We start from the raw sequence: 17,284 nt of genomic DNA on the forward strand, positions 1-17,284 counted from the left end.
GTTAATTAAAATTCGAGCAGAACTCAACGAAATTGAGACCAGAAGAACTGTGGAACAGATCAACAAAACGAGGAGTTGGTTCTTTGAAAGAATTAATAAGATAGATAAACCATTAGCCAGCCATATTAAAAAGAAGAGAAAAAAGAATCAAATTAATAAAATCATGAATGAGAAAGGAGAGATCACCACCAATACCAAAGAAATACAAACGATTTAAAAAACTTATTATGAGCAGCTATACGTCAATAAATTAGGCAATCCAGAAGAAATGGATGCATTTCTGGAAAACCACAAACTACCAAAACTGGAACAGGAAGAAATAGAAAACCTGAACAGGCCGATAACCCGGGAGGAAATTGAAGCAGTCATCAACAATCTCCCAAGACACAAAAGTCCAGGGCCAGATGGCTTCCCAGGGGAATTCTATCAAACATTTAAAGAAGAAGCCATACCGATTCTACTAAAGTTATTCAGAAAGATAGAAAGAGATGGAGTACTTCCAAACTCATTCTATGAGGCCAGCATCATGTTAATTCCAAAACCAGACAAAGACCCCACCAAAAAGGAGAATTACAGACCAATATCCCTGATAAACACGGATGTAAAAATTCTCACCAAGATACTGGCCCATAGGATCCAACAATATATTAAGAAGATTATTCACCGTGACCAAGTGGGATTTATCCCCAGGAAGCAAGACTGTTTCAACACTCATAAAGCATTCAATGTGATTGATCATATCAGCAAGAGAAAAAACAAGAACCATATCATATAATCCTCTCAACAGATGCAGTGAAAACATTTGACAAAATACAGCACCCATTCTTGATCCAAACTCTGCAGAGTATAGGGAGAGAGGGAACATTCTTCAGCATCTTAAAAGCCATCTATGAACAGCCCCCAGCAAATATCATTCTCAATGAGGAAACACTGGGAGCCTTTCCCCTAAGATCAGGAACAAGACAGGGATGTCCACTCTCACCACTGCTATTCAACATAGTACTGGAAGTCCTAGCCTCAGCAATCAGGCAACAAAAAGAAATAAAAGGCATTCAAATTGGCAAAGAAGAAGTCAAACTCTCCCTCTTCACCGATGACATGATACTCTACATAGAAAACCCAAAAGACTCCACTCCAAGATTGTTAGAATTCATACAGTAATTTGGCAGTATACAAAATCAATGCCCAGAAGTCAGTGGTATTTCTATACACTAACAATGAGACTGAAGAAAGAGAAATTAAGGAGTCAATCCCATTTACAATTGCACCCCAAATCATAAGATACCTAGGAATAAACCTAATCAACGAGGTAAAGGATCTATACCCCAAAAACTACAGAACAGTTCTGAAAGAAATTGAGGAAGACACAAAGAGATGGAAAAATAGTCCATGCTCATGGATTGGAAGAATTAATATTGTGAAAATGTTAATGTTACCTGGGGCAATTTACACGTTTAATGCAATCCCTATCAAAATACCATGGACTTTCTTTAGAGAGGTGGAACAAATCATCTTAAGATTTGTGTGGAATCAGAAAAGACCCCATATAGCCAGGGGAATTGTAAAGAATATTAAAGAAAATCAAAGCTGGGGGCATCACAATGCCAGATTTCAGGTTGTACTACAAAGCTGTGGTCATCAAGACAGTGTGGTACTGGCACAAAAACAGACACATAGATCAATGGAACAGAATAGAGAATCCAGAAGTGGACCCTCAACTTTATGGTCAACTAATATTCTTCAAAGCAGGAAAGACTATCCACTGCAAAAAAGACAGTCTCTTCAATAAATGGTGCTGGGAAAATTGGACATCCACATGCAGAAGAATGAAACTAGACCACTCTCTTTCACCAGACACAAAGATAAACTCAAAGTGGATGGAAGATCTAAATGTGAGACAAGATTCCATCAAAATCCTAGAGGAGAACACAGGCCACACCCTTTTTGAATGTGTCCACAGTAACTTCTTGCAAGATACATCCATGAAGGCAAGAGAAACAAAAGCAAAAATGAACTATTGGGACTTCATCAAGATAAGAAGCTTCTGCACAGCAAAAGAAACAGTCAACAGAACTAAAAGACAACCTACAGAATGGGAGAAGATATTTGCAAATGACCTATCAGATAAAGGGCTAGTATTCAAGAGCTATAAAGAACTTATTAAACTCAACAGCAAAGAAACAATCAATCCAATCATGAAATGGGCAAAAGACATGAACAGAAATCTCACAGAGGAAGACAGAGACATGGCCAACAAGCACATGAGGAGATACTCCACATCACTGGCCATCAGGGAAATACAAATCCAAACCACAATGAGATACCGCCTCACACCAGTGAGAATGAGGAAAATTAACAAGGCAGGAAACCACAAATGTTGGAGAGGATGCAGAGAAAGGGGAACCCTTCTGTACTGTTGGTGGGAATGTGAACTGGTGCAGCCACTCTGGAAAACTGTGTGGAGGTTCCTCAAAGAGTTAAAAATAGACCTGCCCTTCGACCCAGCAATTGCACTGCTGGGGATTTACCGCAAAGATACAGATGCAATGAAATGCCAGGACACCTGCACCCCAGTGTTTATAGCAGCAATGTCCACAATAGCCAAACTGTGGAAGGAGCCTTGGTGTCCATCGAAAGATGAATGGGTAAAGAAGATGTGGTCTATGTATACAACAATGGAATATTACTCAGCCATTAGAAACGACAAATACCCACCATCTGCTTTGACGTGGATGGAACTGGAGGGTATTATGCTGAGTGAAATAAGTCAATCGGAAAAGGACAAACATTATATGGTCTCATTCATTTGGGGAATATAAAAATTAGTGAAAGGGAATAAAGGGAAAGGAGAGAAAATGAGTGGGAAATATCAGAAAGGGAGACAGAACATAAGAGCCTCCTAACTCTGGGAAATGAACAATGGGTAGTGGAAAGGGAAGTGGGCGGGGGTTGGGGGTGACTGGCTGTTAGGCACTGAGGGGGCACTTGGCGGGATGAGCACTGTGTGTTATGCTATATGTTGGCAAATTGAACTCCAATAAAAATAAAATAAAATAAAATTTCTGCTGATTTGAAAAAAAAAAGTTATGAGACATGGCACCTCACTTAATAAATATAAAACCTTGTTGGGAAAACCAACAACTATACACCTAATATTAACCTGGATCTTGTCTTATGTTATTTGGATAGAATACACCTGTGCGTATAGGAAATACCTAATATACTTAGGGATTTAAGTGTTATTCTCTTTGGAAAATTAGCAACATGGTTTCTTGAAACAACCTAATATAAGTTGTCTCCAGGATGCTGATTCTAAATTAAATTATTATTTTCAGCCGCATTAGTAAGGAAATAGTTTTGTTTGTGTTAGTATATTTCATTTAGATTATACTGAATATTTCCTATAAAAGTATTAAGCCAGGTGGCTCAGTGGCTTAGCGCCACCTTCAGTCCTGGGTGTGGTCTTGGAGACCCGGGATCGAGTCCCATGTCAGGCTCCCTGCGTGGAATGAGCCTGCTTCTCCTTCTGCCTGTGTCTGTGCCTCTCTCTCTCTTTCTTCTCTCTCTTTCTCTCTCTCTCTCTCTCTGTGTGTGTGTGTGTCTCTCATGAATAAATAAATAAAAATTTTTAAAAAGTATTAAGCTATTGTATATTTCTATAATTAGTTAATATTATTAATATTTTATTATTTAACATAGAATTTAGTTTTGTTTTTAAACCAGCTTATTGAGGTATGAATGATAGACAAAAAGCTATATACGTAATTAAAATATACAACTTGATGAATTTCGAGTAAGTAAACACTCATGGGACCATCATAATCTATGCCATAAATATATCCATCACCTCCAAATGTTTCCCTCTGCCTTCTTTTATTGTTATTATTATTTTGTGATAAGAATACAACATAAGCTCTCTTACAGGTAATTTTAGGTATACAAACAGTATTGTTAGCTATAGGCATCATGCTGTGAAGTAGACCTCTAGAACTTACTCATTTTCTATAACTAAAACTTTGTACTTCTTGATTTTTTGATTGGGAGGAGGAGGAAATGATACCCTCTCCCTGTAGCCCCTGGCAATCAGAGTTCTACTTTCTGCTTCCATGAGTCTGACAATTTCAGATTCCTCCTATAAGTGATGTCATGTAGTACTTGCCCTTCTGTGTCTAGCTTATTCACTTAGCATAATGACCTCCAGCTTCATCCATATTGTTGCAAATGCAGGATTTCCATCTTTTTTTAGAGACTGAATAAATTTCCACTGCATGTATATCCATTTATACATCAACAAACATTTAAGTTGTCTCCATGTCTTGGCTACTTTATAAATGATGCTGCAGTGAATATGGGAGCACAGATTATGTCTTTGAGATAGTGATATTTCTTTCCAGGTATATGTGCCTGGAAGTGAAATTGTTGGATCATATGATAATTCTATTTTTATTTTTATTTTATTATTTTATTAAGATTTTATTTATTTATTTTTAGAGAGAGAGAAAGAGAGAGAATGTGTGAGCAGGGGGAGGGGCAGAGACAGAGGGAAAGAGAATCTTGAGCAGAATCCATGCTGAGCATGGAGCCCTACATGGAGCTTGATCCCACAACCCTGAGATCATGACTTGAGCTGAAACCAAGAGTCAGATGCTGAACCAACTGTGCCACCCAGGTGCCCCTGTATTTTAATTTTTTAAGGAACCCTCACACTGTTTCCCACGTGGCTGCACCAGTTTGCATTCCCACTAATAGTGCACATGGGTTCCCTTTTCCCCATACCCTTGATGGGGGTAGGGGTCTTTTTTTTTTTTTATATAACAGTCATCCTAACTGGTATGAAGTGAAATCTCACTGCAATTTTGATTTGCATTTTCCTGATGATTAGTGATGTTTTTTTATATACCTGTTGTCCATTTGTATATCTTCTCTGGAGATTGCTCTTTACAATTCCTTTGCCCATTTTAATCAGATTACTTTTTTTTTTTTTTTTGCTATTGAGTTGTAGGAGTTCTTTATTTTGTATATTAATCCTTTATCAGAGGTATGGTTTGCAAATATTTTCTCCCATTCCATAAGCTACTTGTTCATTTGTTAGTTGCTTCCCTTGCCACATAGAAAGTTTTTTTTAGTTTGATGTAGTCCCACTTTGTTTTTGCTTTTGTTGCCTGTGCTTTTGGTGATTGCCAAGATCAAAGTCAGGAGCTTACCTATTATGTTTTGTTTTCTAAGAGTTTTATGGTTTCAGGTCTTACGTTTAGGTCTTTAATCTATTTTGGTTTGATTTTTTTATGTATGGTGTAAGACAAGGCTCCAGTTTCATTCTTTGGCACAGAGATATCCTGTTTTCCCAGCACCATTTAGTAAAAGAGACTATCCTTTCCCCATTATATGTGTTATTGGCAGCCTCAGTTGACTGTATATGTTTGTGTTTATTTCTGGACTTTCTTCTGTTTCTTTGGTCTATATGCCTATTTGTAATGCCAGTACCATACTGTTTTGATTAGTGCGACCTTGTAATACATTTTGAAATCAGGAAGTGTGATGCCTCCAGCTTTGTTCTTTCTCAAAATTGCTTTGGCCACTTGAGGTTTTCTGGGCTTTTAAAAAATAATAATTCTTCCAAATTATAAATACATGACGTCTTTCGATATATTTGTGTTTAATTTCTTTCATTTGTATTTTATAGTTTTAGTGTTGCAAGTCTTTCATATCCTTTGGTAGAGTTTATTCCTATGCATTTTATTCTTTTTGATGCTATTATAAATTAGATTATTTTCTTAGTTTATTTTTTGGGTTGTTGTTACTGTTATTATTTTCTGGCTTAAAGATGCTCAGAAGGCTAATCCTAGATTTTGTAGTATTTTTTTTTTTAATTTTTTTTATTTATTTAATTTATTTATGATAGGCACACAGTGAGAGAGAGAGGCAGAGACATAGGCAGAGGGAGAAGCAGGCTCCATGCACCAGGAGCCCGACGTGGGATTCGATCCCGGGTCTCCAGGATCGCGCCCTGGGCCAAAGGCAGGCGCTAAACCGCTGCGCCACCCAGGGATCCGATTTTGTAGTATTTTAATAACTAAAGTGCTTTTGGAAAAAATGTGAGTTTTTTATATATGTGAATTAAAATTGACTAAGTCTCAATCGGAGAAGGACAAACAGTGTATGTTCTCATTCATTTGGGGAATATGAATAATAGTGAAAGGGAATATAAGGGAAGGGAGAAGAAATGTGTGAGAAATATCAGAAAGGGAGACAGAACATAAAGACTCCTAACTCTGGGAAACGAACTAGGGGTGGTGGAGGGGGAGGAGGGCGGGGGGTGGGAGTGAATGGGTGACGGGCACTGAGGGGGACACTTGACGGAATGAGCACTGGGTGTTTTTCTGTATGTTGGTAAATTGAACACCAATAAAAATTAATTTATAAAAAAAATAAAATTGACTAAGTCTTTTGATGAAATATTTATTTTTTTTTAATTTTATAAATTAATTTTTATTGGTGTTCAATTTACCAACATACAGAAAAACACCCAGTGCTCATTCCGTCAAGTGTCCCCCTCAGTGCCCGTCACCCATTCACTCCCACCCCCCGCCCTCCTCCCCCTCCACCACCCCTAGTTCGTTACCCAGAGTTAGGAGTCTTTATGTTCTGTCTCCCTTTCTGATATTTCTCACACATTTCTTCTCCCTTCCCTTATATTCCCTTTCACTATTATTCATATTCCCCAAATGAATGAGAACATACACTGTTTGTCCTTCTCCGGTTACTGTGGCCAAGTTCAAAAAGGGTGTTGCCTGAGTTCTCCTCTGGGATTTTGATGGAATCTTGTCTCACATTTAGATCTTTCATCTATTTTGAGTTTATCTTTGTGTATGGTGCAAGAGAGTGGTCCAGTTTCATTCTTCTGCATGTGGATGTCCAATTTTCCCAGCACCATTTATTGAAGAGACTGTCTTTCTTCCAGTGGATCGTCTTTCCTCCTTTATCGTATATTAGTTGACCATAAAGTTCAGGGTCCACTTCTGGGTTCTCTGTTCTGTTCCATTGATCTATATGTCTGTTTTTGTGCCAGTACCACACTGTCTTGATGAACACAGCTTTGTAGTACAACCTGAAATCTGGCATTGTGATGCCCCCAGATATGGTTTTCTTTCTTAAAATTCCCCTTGCTGTTCGGGGTCTTTTCTGATTCCACACAAATCTTAAAATAATTTGTTCTAAGTCTCTGAAGAAAGTCCATGGTATTTTGATAGGGATTGCATTATACGTGTAAATTGCCCTGGGTAACATTGACATTTTCACTATATTAATTCTGCCAATCCATGAGCATGGAATATTTTTCCATCTCTTTGTGTCTTCCTCAATTTCTTTCAGAAGTGTTCTATAGTTTTTAGGGTATATTTTGAGAACCATTTGAATGGTAAATGGTTCTCCAACCTTTTATTTTCAGGCTGTAGGTGTCCTTACCTCTAAAAGGAGTCTCTTGTAGACAGCAAATAGATGGGTCCTGTTTTTTTATCCAGTCTGAAACCCTGCGCCTTTTGATGGGGTCATTAAGCCCATTCACGTTCAGAGTTACTATTGACAGATATGAGTTTAGTGTCATCATGATATCTATTTAGTCCTTGTTTTTGTGGATTGTTCCACTGAACTTCTTCTTAAAGGGGAATTTTAAGAGTCCCCCTTAAAATTTCTTGCAGAGCTGGTTTGGAGGTCACATATTCTTTCAGTTCCTGCCTGTCTTGGAAGCTCTTTATCTCTCCTTCCATTTTGAATGAGAGCCTTGCTGGATAAAGTATTCTTGGTTGCATGTTCTTCTCATTTAGGACCCTGAATATATCCTGCCAGCCCTTTCTGGCCTGCCACGTCTCTGTGGAGAGGTCTGCTGTTACCCTAATATTCCTCCCCATGAAAGTCAGGGACTTCTTGTCTCTTGCTGCTTTAAGGATCTTCTCTTTATCTTTGGAATTTGCAAGCTTCACTATTAAATGTCGAGGTGTTGAACGGTTTTTATTGATTTTAGGGGGGGATCTCTCTATTTCCTGGATCTGAATGCCTGTTTCCCTTCCCAGATTGGGAAAGTTTTCAGCTAGGATTTGTTCAAATACATATTCTGGCCCTCTGTCCCTTTCGGCGCCCTCGGGAACCCCAATTAAACGTAGATTTTTCTTCCTCAGACTGTCATTTATTTGCCTGAATCTGTCTTCATGGTCCCTTAATTGTCTGTCTCTTTTTTCCTCAGTTTCCCTCTTTGCCATCAACTTGTCTTCTATGTCACTCACTCGTTCTTCCACCTCGTTAACCCTCGTCGTTAGGACTTCTAGTTTGGATTGCATCTCATTCAATTGATTTTTAATTTCTGCCTGATTGGATCTAAATTCTGCAGTCATGAAGTCTCGTGAGTCCTTAATGCTTTTTTCTAGAGCCACCAGTAGCTGTATAATGGTGCTTCTGAATTGGCTTTCTGACATTGAAGTGTAATCCAGATTTTGTAACTCTGTGGGAGAGAGGGCTGTTTCTGTTTTTTTCTTTTGAGGTGAGGTTTTCCTTCTAGTCATTTTGCTCAGTGCAGAGTGGCCAAAAACAAGTTGTATTGGAACACGGGGGAGTATCACTGGTCCGTCTAGCTGGTCTTCTGGGGGAGGGGCCTGCTGTGCTGATTTTCAGGTGTTAGCACTTGGGGGAGCTGCTCTGCCCCTGCCTGCTGCAGGGCTCAGCGGGGGTTGTTTACCTCGTGAGGCCCCAGGAGGAACAGCCGCAGTTGCTATGGCAAAGGGCCTGGAGGCTCCGGGGCAGGGCCGCTGATCTGCTCAGCCCGGGGCAGGAGCGTCCTCGCTGTCCTGGGCCCTCCCGGCCTCTGCCTGTCCCGGGGGAGGCCGGATCCTGGGCTGTGTCCCGGCGCCCTGTGCTCCGGGGCCTGCGCTGTTGGATTCGGGCTCCCGCCCTGCTGCTCCCTCCCTGGAGCTGCTCCCGAGCCCCTCCGAGCTGCTCCGGTCCCGCCGTGCGCGCTGCAGCCCTTAGGGAGCTCGGCGCACTCTCCCGGGGCGCAGGTGTCTGTTAGTGTCCCAGGGAGCCCGAGGGCATCCCTGCTCTCCTGGGTCCTGCTCCAACTCCCTGCGAGCCCCTTTCCGCCCGGGAAGGTTGGTGCAGCTCCTGCTTCTCCGGGACGGGGCTCTCCTGTCCTGGGGACACTCGCCCCGGCCTCAGCCCGGCTCCTCGCGGGGCCCCTCCCTCTCGGAGGCCTTTTGTGTCTTTATTTCTCTTTCCCCGTCTTCCTACCTTGATAGAAGCGCGAACTCTTCTCACTGTAGCTTTCCAGCTGGTCTCTCTTTAAATCTCAGGCCGAATTCGTAGATTTTCAGGATGATTTGAAGGTTATCTAGGTCATTTGGTGGGGACAGGCGATTTGGGGACCCTACTCTTCCGCCATCATGCCCCTCTTGATGAAACATTTAAAGAAAAAAGAGAAAACCAGAGAAGTAGTCGCTCAAACAGCTTCTGAGTGAGCTGTTGCTCACCTTTCTGCGGCTGCCAAGAAAATGTAGAGCTGTGCAGTCCAGGATGATGCCATTGTGGGATCTTATTCCTTCTGTCTTGCTGTCATCTCAGGATGTGGTTCTTACTCTTACAGGCACAGGGTAGCTGCTGCATCCCTAGGCATCATGTTTGTTGATGCACCATGAAGTTTGCCTTTTATTTCAGGACAACATTCTTCCCTAAGAATTTTTGTCTACATGTCATTGGCTTGAACCAGGTCACCCCTACTTATAGGAGAGTCTGGGGAATCAAAGGATTTTAGTTGGACAGATTGTTACCCTGAGCAAAATAGAGATTCTTTTAGTAGCAGAGAAGAGATGGCTGGAAAGGCAACTAATACACCTTTTTCACTTTGTGACTTCAGTTCTTTAAATGAAGTAGAAATTCAAGGAACTAAAATTCAGGGACTGAGGCCAGCATTCTCTCTCTCCCACACATACCTCATCTCATTTCCATCAGCTGACATGAACACACATTATCAAAATATACTCCACACCAAACCCAGGCATCTTTCTGAAGGTGGGTCCCAAAACTGGCATTGCTGCTTTGGTGATTAGGTAATGAAGATGACCTTGGAAGAGTTTTCCATGGCCTCTTCCTTGAGTCTTAGCAGGTGTGGGCCCCCCCTAGGTGAAAGCAACCTGACTCTTCATAAACTTTCTTGCACCAGAGATTGGAGTCTTTGGGAAAATATGTTTGAATCCACCCTGTTTTTATTCTCTGACTTTTTTGGAAAGAGAAAAAGAACACTTGCTACATTAAGAAAGTCACCATTTTTTATACTCTCTGATCATATAAGAAGAAAAAAATCATTGTTATATAGCAAATAGAAGGGAATTTTCAGAAAGTGGGAACTTCCTGAGGATACATCATAATGCCAGGTAAAGCACTTAGTATCATGCCTGCACATGGTGAATATTGCAGCTGTTGGAGTTAATACCTACAAAAACTTTATCATAGGCAAGGATTATTCTTATGTTTCCAGTACCTTGACTTAAACTCCCTGGAATTTAAAATGTTCTTTGTAGAGGTTGCTTAACTCATGAGAAAATATGACTTCTGAGTCTTTATTGCCTTTCAGTGTATGTGGTAAACTATGTTCATAACCAAGCTGATGAATGGTACCTATTATTTACATAGATATAAATAAATACTGCCCCACAATTATTGCTTTAAGAACTTAATTCAATGATCAGTTACTGATCATTTTTTATTTCTTTCCCAACTGTCACCTGATAGGTTTGGTTCCTTCATTTTCCTTCCGTTTTTATTGGCTGTATTTGTTTGCAACCCTTATGTACATTATTCAGTACTTTCAGTACTTTTCAAGGAAATCCTTAGCTGGTTATGATCATATTTATTTATTTATTTTAAAAAATATTTTATTTATTTATTCATGAGAGACACACAGAGAGACAGAGACACAGGCAGAGGGAGAAACGGGCTCCATGCAGGGAGCCTGATGTGGGACTCAATCCTGGATCCCAGAATCACACCCTGAGCTGAAGGCAGACCGTCAACCACTGAGCCACCCAGGCTTCCCTGGTTATGATAATTTTTAACTGTATCATTTACAACCTTTGTAAATTCTTTAGAGTTGAGACCAAGTTTCATACCAGTCTCGCTCCATGGCCCCATCACAGGGGCAGACATGCAGCAGATGCGTGATGTGTATGTGGTGATTGATTAGCTCTGACTTTATGACCCATTCCTATAATAGGAAATGCTGCCTTAGAATTGGTCCCATGATTGGCACCAGATAAAGGGTGGGAAGATACAGGTCTCCAACAGGAAGTTTTTACCCAAACATTTTAAAGGACGCTGTAAATTAGAACTGACTGCCAATGGCCAGCTGCCACTTTTGAGAACAAGATGGCCCAGGCATACAAAAATGTAGTGACAAACATTCCCATACCAAATGTAGTCAGAACCTGGGGGGATAAAGGGTATGACAGGTTCTGCGTTTAAAAATAAATGGGCTTGTTAAATACGAGTACCAGGTGGGCACTGATTTCTAAGTTATTTGTACCACTTTGGGCCTTATGTAAAGCATAGAACAGGCTGGCTGCTTACCAGAACCTGCAGCTGTGCAGAAGAGACTTCCTTGCATAAATACCAGAAAACAAAGACTGATGATAGTGTTGATCTCTGTTCTAGTTTTGCACATGAAAGGGAAAATAAAATTGTTGAAGTCATAGGCTTGGGGCCAAAAATGCTGACAGATATGTACCTCAATGGGGCTATAAAAATGGTGTGTACTCCCAAGAAATGTCTAAATCCTTCAATAATAGCCAGTTAACTTTTCAAATGGTAATTCATGTTCATATTTCACCCATTGCCATCTTTATTCGTTCTAGTGTCTGAACACTTCCTGTCTTCCTATGATATTGACTGCAGTTTGGAAACCAAGAAGGAAGTGGTCCAGTGCATGGGCTCCTTCCAGGATGGGGTAGCTGAGAAGTGTGTTGATTATTTCCAGAGATTCCGACGCTCTACTCATGTGACTCCCAAGTCATACCTCTCTTTTATTCAGGGCTATAAGTGCACATACAGAGAAAAGCATGTGGAAGTGCACACTCTGGCCAACAGGTGAGTGTGAAGTTCAGATATAAAATTATTTTAAAGCAGTGGCTGTCAACTGGGGGAAAATTTGCTCCTAGGAAGCATTTTGCAGTGACTAGGAACATTTTTGTTTGTTACAACTTAGGTGGTAGGGGCTGGGAAGGGGTGCTACTGGCATCAGATGAACAGAGATCAGGGATGCTGTTAAATATCCTCCAGTACACGAGGTAGCCCCCCACAGCAAAGAATCATCCACTCCCAAATGCCAACAGTGCTGAGTCTAAGACACCCTCCTCTCAAGTCTATTCAAAGGATTATTCCATGATTGCTAGAAGCTTTATTCTTGCCCAGTAGAATTAAATGTTGCCCAGTGTTTTATGTGGGCAATATGTCATAATACTGTTATAATACTGAATGATGGGATCCCTGGGTGGCCCAGCGGTTTGGCGCTTGCCTTTGGCCCAGGGCGCGATCCTGGAGACCCGGGATCGAATCCCACGTCAGGCTCCCGGTGCATGGAACCTGCTTCTCCCTCTGCCTGTGTCTCTGCCTCTCTCTCTATCTCTCTGTGACTATCATAAATAAATAAAAATTAAAAAAAAATACTGAATGACATAATGGTAGAAATACTTCCCACCTCCCTCTTCTCTCCCACTTTTCTGGGGTCTAGGGTAGGAGAATCTGGCCGATGCTAATTTTCACTGCATGGTGAATACCCTACTACCCTGGAGGCTGTTCTAGGTTTCGCTGCTCTGCCCTGCTCTTTTATGAACACTTAGAGCTCCTGCCTGCATATGGCCAGAACCAGCCAGAGCCGCTCCCTAAGGGTCTCTGGGTGGGAGATTGTGCTGACTGACTCTGTGAGCTCCAGTCTTTGAGGTCCCTTCATCTCAGGTCTAGATAGTCAGTGGTCTCTTCATAGGGCTGTTCTAATGACTTCAAATTTGTTTCTTTCCTTGATCCCAAATCTTTCTTTTTTTAACTAAATTGTCTTTTTTTTTTTAAACAGTAGTTATTTATTTTCCTTCTTATAGAAGGATAGGGCTTCAAGCATTTGAAGTCTATTGTCATTTAATTAAACTTCATTAAGCGTGAATCCTGCATGATACAGATTCTAGACCCACCATCGTTCTTCATGATATGCAGTGTCATAACGGGGTCATGCTCGCACCTGTGGTCTATGAAAAGCTTTCAAATGTGTTCCCTCTGGCATCAACTCTGGGTGTATATTTCTTTTTGTCAAGTCCTCTTGGATTGCTATTTGCACATATGCTCATTCTTCAAATAGAACTATTACTATCTTTATTAATGAATCAGTGCTTGGAAAATGTGGCTGAATACAACAAATTTTAATATGGCTTGCTTGGATTTTCAATCCTAGAATGAATACTGGATTGGAAAAGCTAAAAGAGGCCTCAGAGTCTGTTGCAGCCCTGAGCAAAGAACTGGAAGTGAAAGAAAAGGAGCTTCAAGTGGCCAATGATAAAGCTGACACGGTGTGTGGGCACTTGTGCATGTGCCGTGTTTGTTTTAAATTCCTAGTAATAAATGTTAATGACGTATGCATATTGACTACATTGTAACCATGAAAATATAAATTATTTCCAAGAGAATGCAGTACTCTTAATTTTATTGTGAAATATTTTATAAGTGGGCAAAATCAATAAATCAAGGGAAAATGTTTATCTTTCAGATTGACAAGGTATTTTTTTTTGTTTTATATTGAATTAGGTCTTAAAAGAAGTGACAATGAAGGCACAGGCTGCCGAAAAGGTCAAGGCTGAGGTACAGAAGGTGAAGGACAAAGCCCAAGCCATTGTGGACAGCATCTCTAAAGATAAAGCCATTGCTGAAGAAAAACTGGAAGCAGCAAAACCAGCATTAGAAGAAGCAGAAGCAGCCCTGCAGGTAAATCTATGTGATAGGACAGATGTCAAGTTCAGTGTCTAGGATGAGGACAAAGAGGAGATGAGTAACAGCAAGGAAATGTTCTACTGCTTCAGACCAAAGGTCTCTTCACTGGAACAATTGCAAGTAATATTTTCTGCAGGGAGATGTTAGTAGGTCTTTATAGATTTTGCACTTGCTACTTCACATCTCATTTTCTTCACTCATGAATGATGGGCAATGTCATATATTGATGGTCAGGATTGGATTCCTGGGTTCTCTTTTCCACTCTGTCCCTAGCGACATTGGGAATGTCACATAGAATTTCTAAGATAACATTTCCCTACTTGTTCGTTGAGGATGCTGGAGTAGGTCTGTAAAGTATGGTGTTCTCTGAGTGTATCTATGAATTAGTATCCAAATACTAATGTGGCTTGTTAATGGAGGGTTTCGAGCAGGCTCTGACAGTTGTTCAACGCAATCATGTGACCAGAACAGAAAGAGGGAAATTAGAAAGAAGGTTGGATTCTGAGAAAATATGAGTTTAATGAAATGGACCAGAACTTATAGGGCTAGTCAAATGCTGAAGACTCAATGTAAGATTCTTTGGACTCCATTTTAGATTACTTCTTCTTCAGTCTTGCTCATCTATTGTTGTATGTTATTCATTCCTGGCTGGAAAAATGAAGCCCTGGTGCTCTGTCCATGGCTAATTCAGGTTCTAGAACCTCAACTGAGCATGCCTCATTACTTGATAATGTAATTTTTTAAACTTTATTGTAAGCTCACCACCTAAAACACTTCTCAATCTTTTTGATCCAAGTTGAGTCTTTAAGCTTCCTGAGCAATATACAGATATGAATGTCTACTCTTTTGAGACAATAAAGACATTGCCTTCTCCTATATCTCTCCAACTTTCCACACTACTCTTACTGGGATATATCTTTACTTTCTGTTCCTCTGTTTCTTCTTTCTCTGGCTACACTGTGCTTCTTTATCCCCGAATGGGTCTTCAGTCTCTCTCAAGTTTGTGGGCTCCTCATCTGCCCCTTTAAAAAAAACTAATTTATCAATGTATGACTGTCATGTAAAAGGCTGTACATGTGTAATGTATACAACCTGAGAGTTTGGGAATTAAGTGTATACCCATGAAACCATCCCCACCTTCAAATCCATTGACATGTCTATCACCTCCCAAAGATCCCCCCTCCCCACACTGCTCCCTTTAATATTATTGTTGCTGTTTTATGTGGTAAAAACATTTAACATCATATCTAAAATCTGCCCTCTTGACAAATTTGAATATATAATACACTATTAACTATAGGCACTGTGCCATGTAGTAGCTGTTCAGAATGTATTTATTCTGTATAACTGAAAATCTGTACCTCTTGACCATCAGCTCCCCATTTCCTCCTCCTGTGCCAGACCTGACAACCACTGTTCTATTCTCTGCTTCTATGAATCTTGACTATTTTAGGTTCCATATAAATGGAATCATATAGTATTTGTTTTCCTATATTTGGTTTATTTTACTTGGCAAAATGGCCCCTAGGTCTGTCCATGTTGTTTCAAATGGCATGATTTCCTTTTTTTTTTTTTTTGAGACTGAATAATATTCCATTGTACATAGGCACTCACACACACACAGAAAGACACACACACTTGCACATGCATATACTCTATCTATCTATCTATCTATCTATCTATCATCTATCTATCATCTATCTATCATCTATCATCTATCTATCTATCTATCTATCTATCTATCTATCTATCTATCTATCTATATCTTGCATTTCTTTATCCACTCATCCATTGGTGGATATTTAGATCATGTCTATATCTTGGCTATTGTAAATAATGCTACAGTGAACATGGGAGTGCAGATCTCTTCAAGACCCTGAACCCCACACACTCCCTTTTTGGGGGGCATCTTGGCTTTAGACTAAGAGTCTCTGATCAACAGAGAGAATATATTGATAGTGTAAAGACACTTCGAAACCTTTACTGAGCTCATGATACCTAATGGCATCATGGAAACTGAGCATATAGCATCTTAGATCATGTTTGCACTCTCTCTCTGTCTCTCTCTCTCAAATAAATAAATAAAATCTTAAAAAAAAAGATCTGGAAGAGATGAGTGTACATGATTTGTCCTAGAAATAGAACTGTATCAGATTATTATACTTACTATTTTTCTAAAAATTATTCCACAGTGTAAGAGAGAGAGCAGTTATCAGCAATCACAATCATTCTACGTGACTATTAAGTAATTTACTCTCTCAGTATCTCCATACTAGAATGGGACAGGACTTATCTGAGTTCTTGAAATTCGTATTGCTTAAGTTCCATCCATTTAAAGGTAATTTCCCAGCTCAGAAACCTCTAATTATTCAATCTGTCAGCCCTGGGGCTACCTGCCGGTGTCAGTCCATTTGTGACAAATCTGGGGGGATGCTAAAGAGGCAGATTCTTGACCCATATAACTAATGAGTAGAAAGCACTGCACATACTAGAGTTGAGAATTCCTTGTAGCTCCCTGAGTGCTGAGTATTCTTTTTCTTTCAGATTACACTTTTTTTTTTTCTGACACAGAGTGGTCTGTATGTTTTTAAAGAAGTCACAGCTCCTTAGCTACTCACCAGCATTTCCCTCACTGTCTCCTCTTGCTGTCAGTTTGAATTGTAAAAGTTTGAACTTCTTAGGACATGTGTTTCTTTGGGATTAACTATGCATCTAAACATTATGACTCTGAATCTAACTCAAAAATGCTTGCTTTCCTCTGTCAAAATAGCACTTAGAGATTATAGGTTTGTTCACACTTTCTTTTCTGAGATTGGATGATGACCTCCTCTCATCTCACAGACCATCAAGCCTTCAGACATCGCCACTGTCCGCACGTTGGGCCGACCCCCTCACCTCATCATGAGGATCATGGATTGTGTGCTGCTCCTGTTTCAAAGGAAAGTCAATGCAGTGAAAATTGACCTGGAAAAAAGCTGTACAATCCCTTCCTGGCAGGAATCTTTAAAACTCATGACTGCAGGAAACTTTTTACAGAACTTACAGGTTGGTAGCTCAATAATGATGGACTGAGAGGGGACTCAGACTTCATTAGAGTGTCTGAGCCCTTTAGTAGAATAAATTTCAGAAAAGAATTTATTGCACAAACATACAATTTTTTTTTACCATCTTTATTGAGGTATAATCACATATAAAAATTCTCTATATTGGGTGATTTATAGTGTTTGCCAATTTCCACGGTGTAAATATCCCCACAATGGCCAATTTCAAGCTA

The 17,284-nt window shown here is 40.1% G+C and overlaps 1 protein-coding gene across 1 annotated transcript in view; it reads left to right on the plus strand.

Moving 5' to 3' along the window:
- DNAH5 (dynein axonemal heavy chain 5) overlaps nucleotides 1–17,284 on the plus strand; it is a 297,281-nt gene that overhangs the window by 223,562 nt on the left and 56,435 nt on the right. Inside the window, exons 56-59 of the mRNA XM_055308486.1 lie at nucleotides 11,892–12,123; nucleotides 13,478–13,592; nucleotides 13,828–14,004; nucleotides 16,852–17,055. Of these exons, the coding sequence (XP_055164461.1) occupies nucleotides 11,892–12,123; nucleotides 13,478–13,592; nucleotides 13,828–14,004; nucleotides 16,852–17,055 (728 nt within the window). The remainder of the gene's footprint in view (nucleotides 1–11,891; nucleotides 12,124–13,477; nucleotides 13,593–13,827; nucleotides 14,005–16,851; nucleotides 17,056–17,284) is intronic.

This window comes from Nyctereutes procyonoides, unplaced genomic scaffold (assembly GCF_905146905.1).
Source record: "Nyctereutes procyonoides isolate TBG_1078 unplaced genomic scaffold, NYPRO_anot_genome, whole genome shotgun sequence".
In the NCBI taxonomy this organism is placed as follows: Eukaryota; Metazoa; Chordata; class Mammalia; order Carnivora; family Canidae; genus Nyctereutes; species Nyctereutes procyonoides.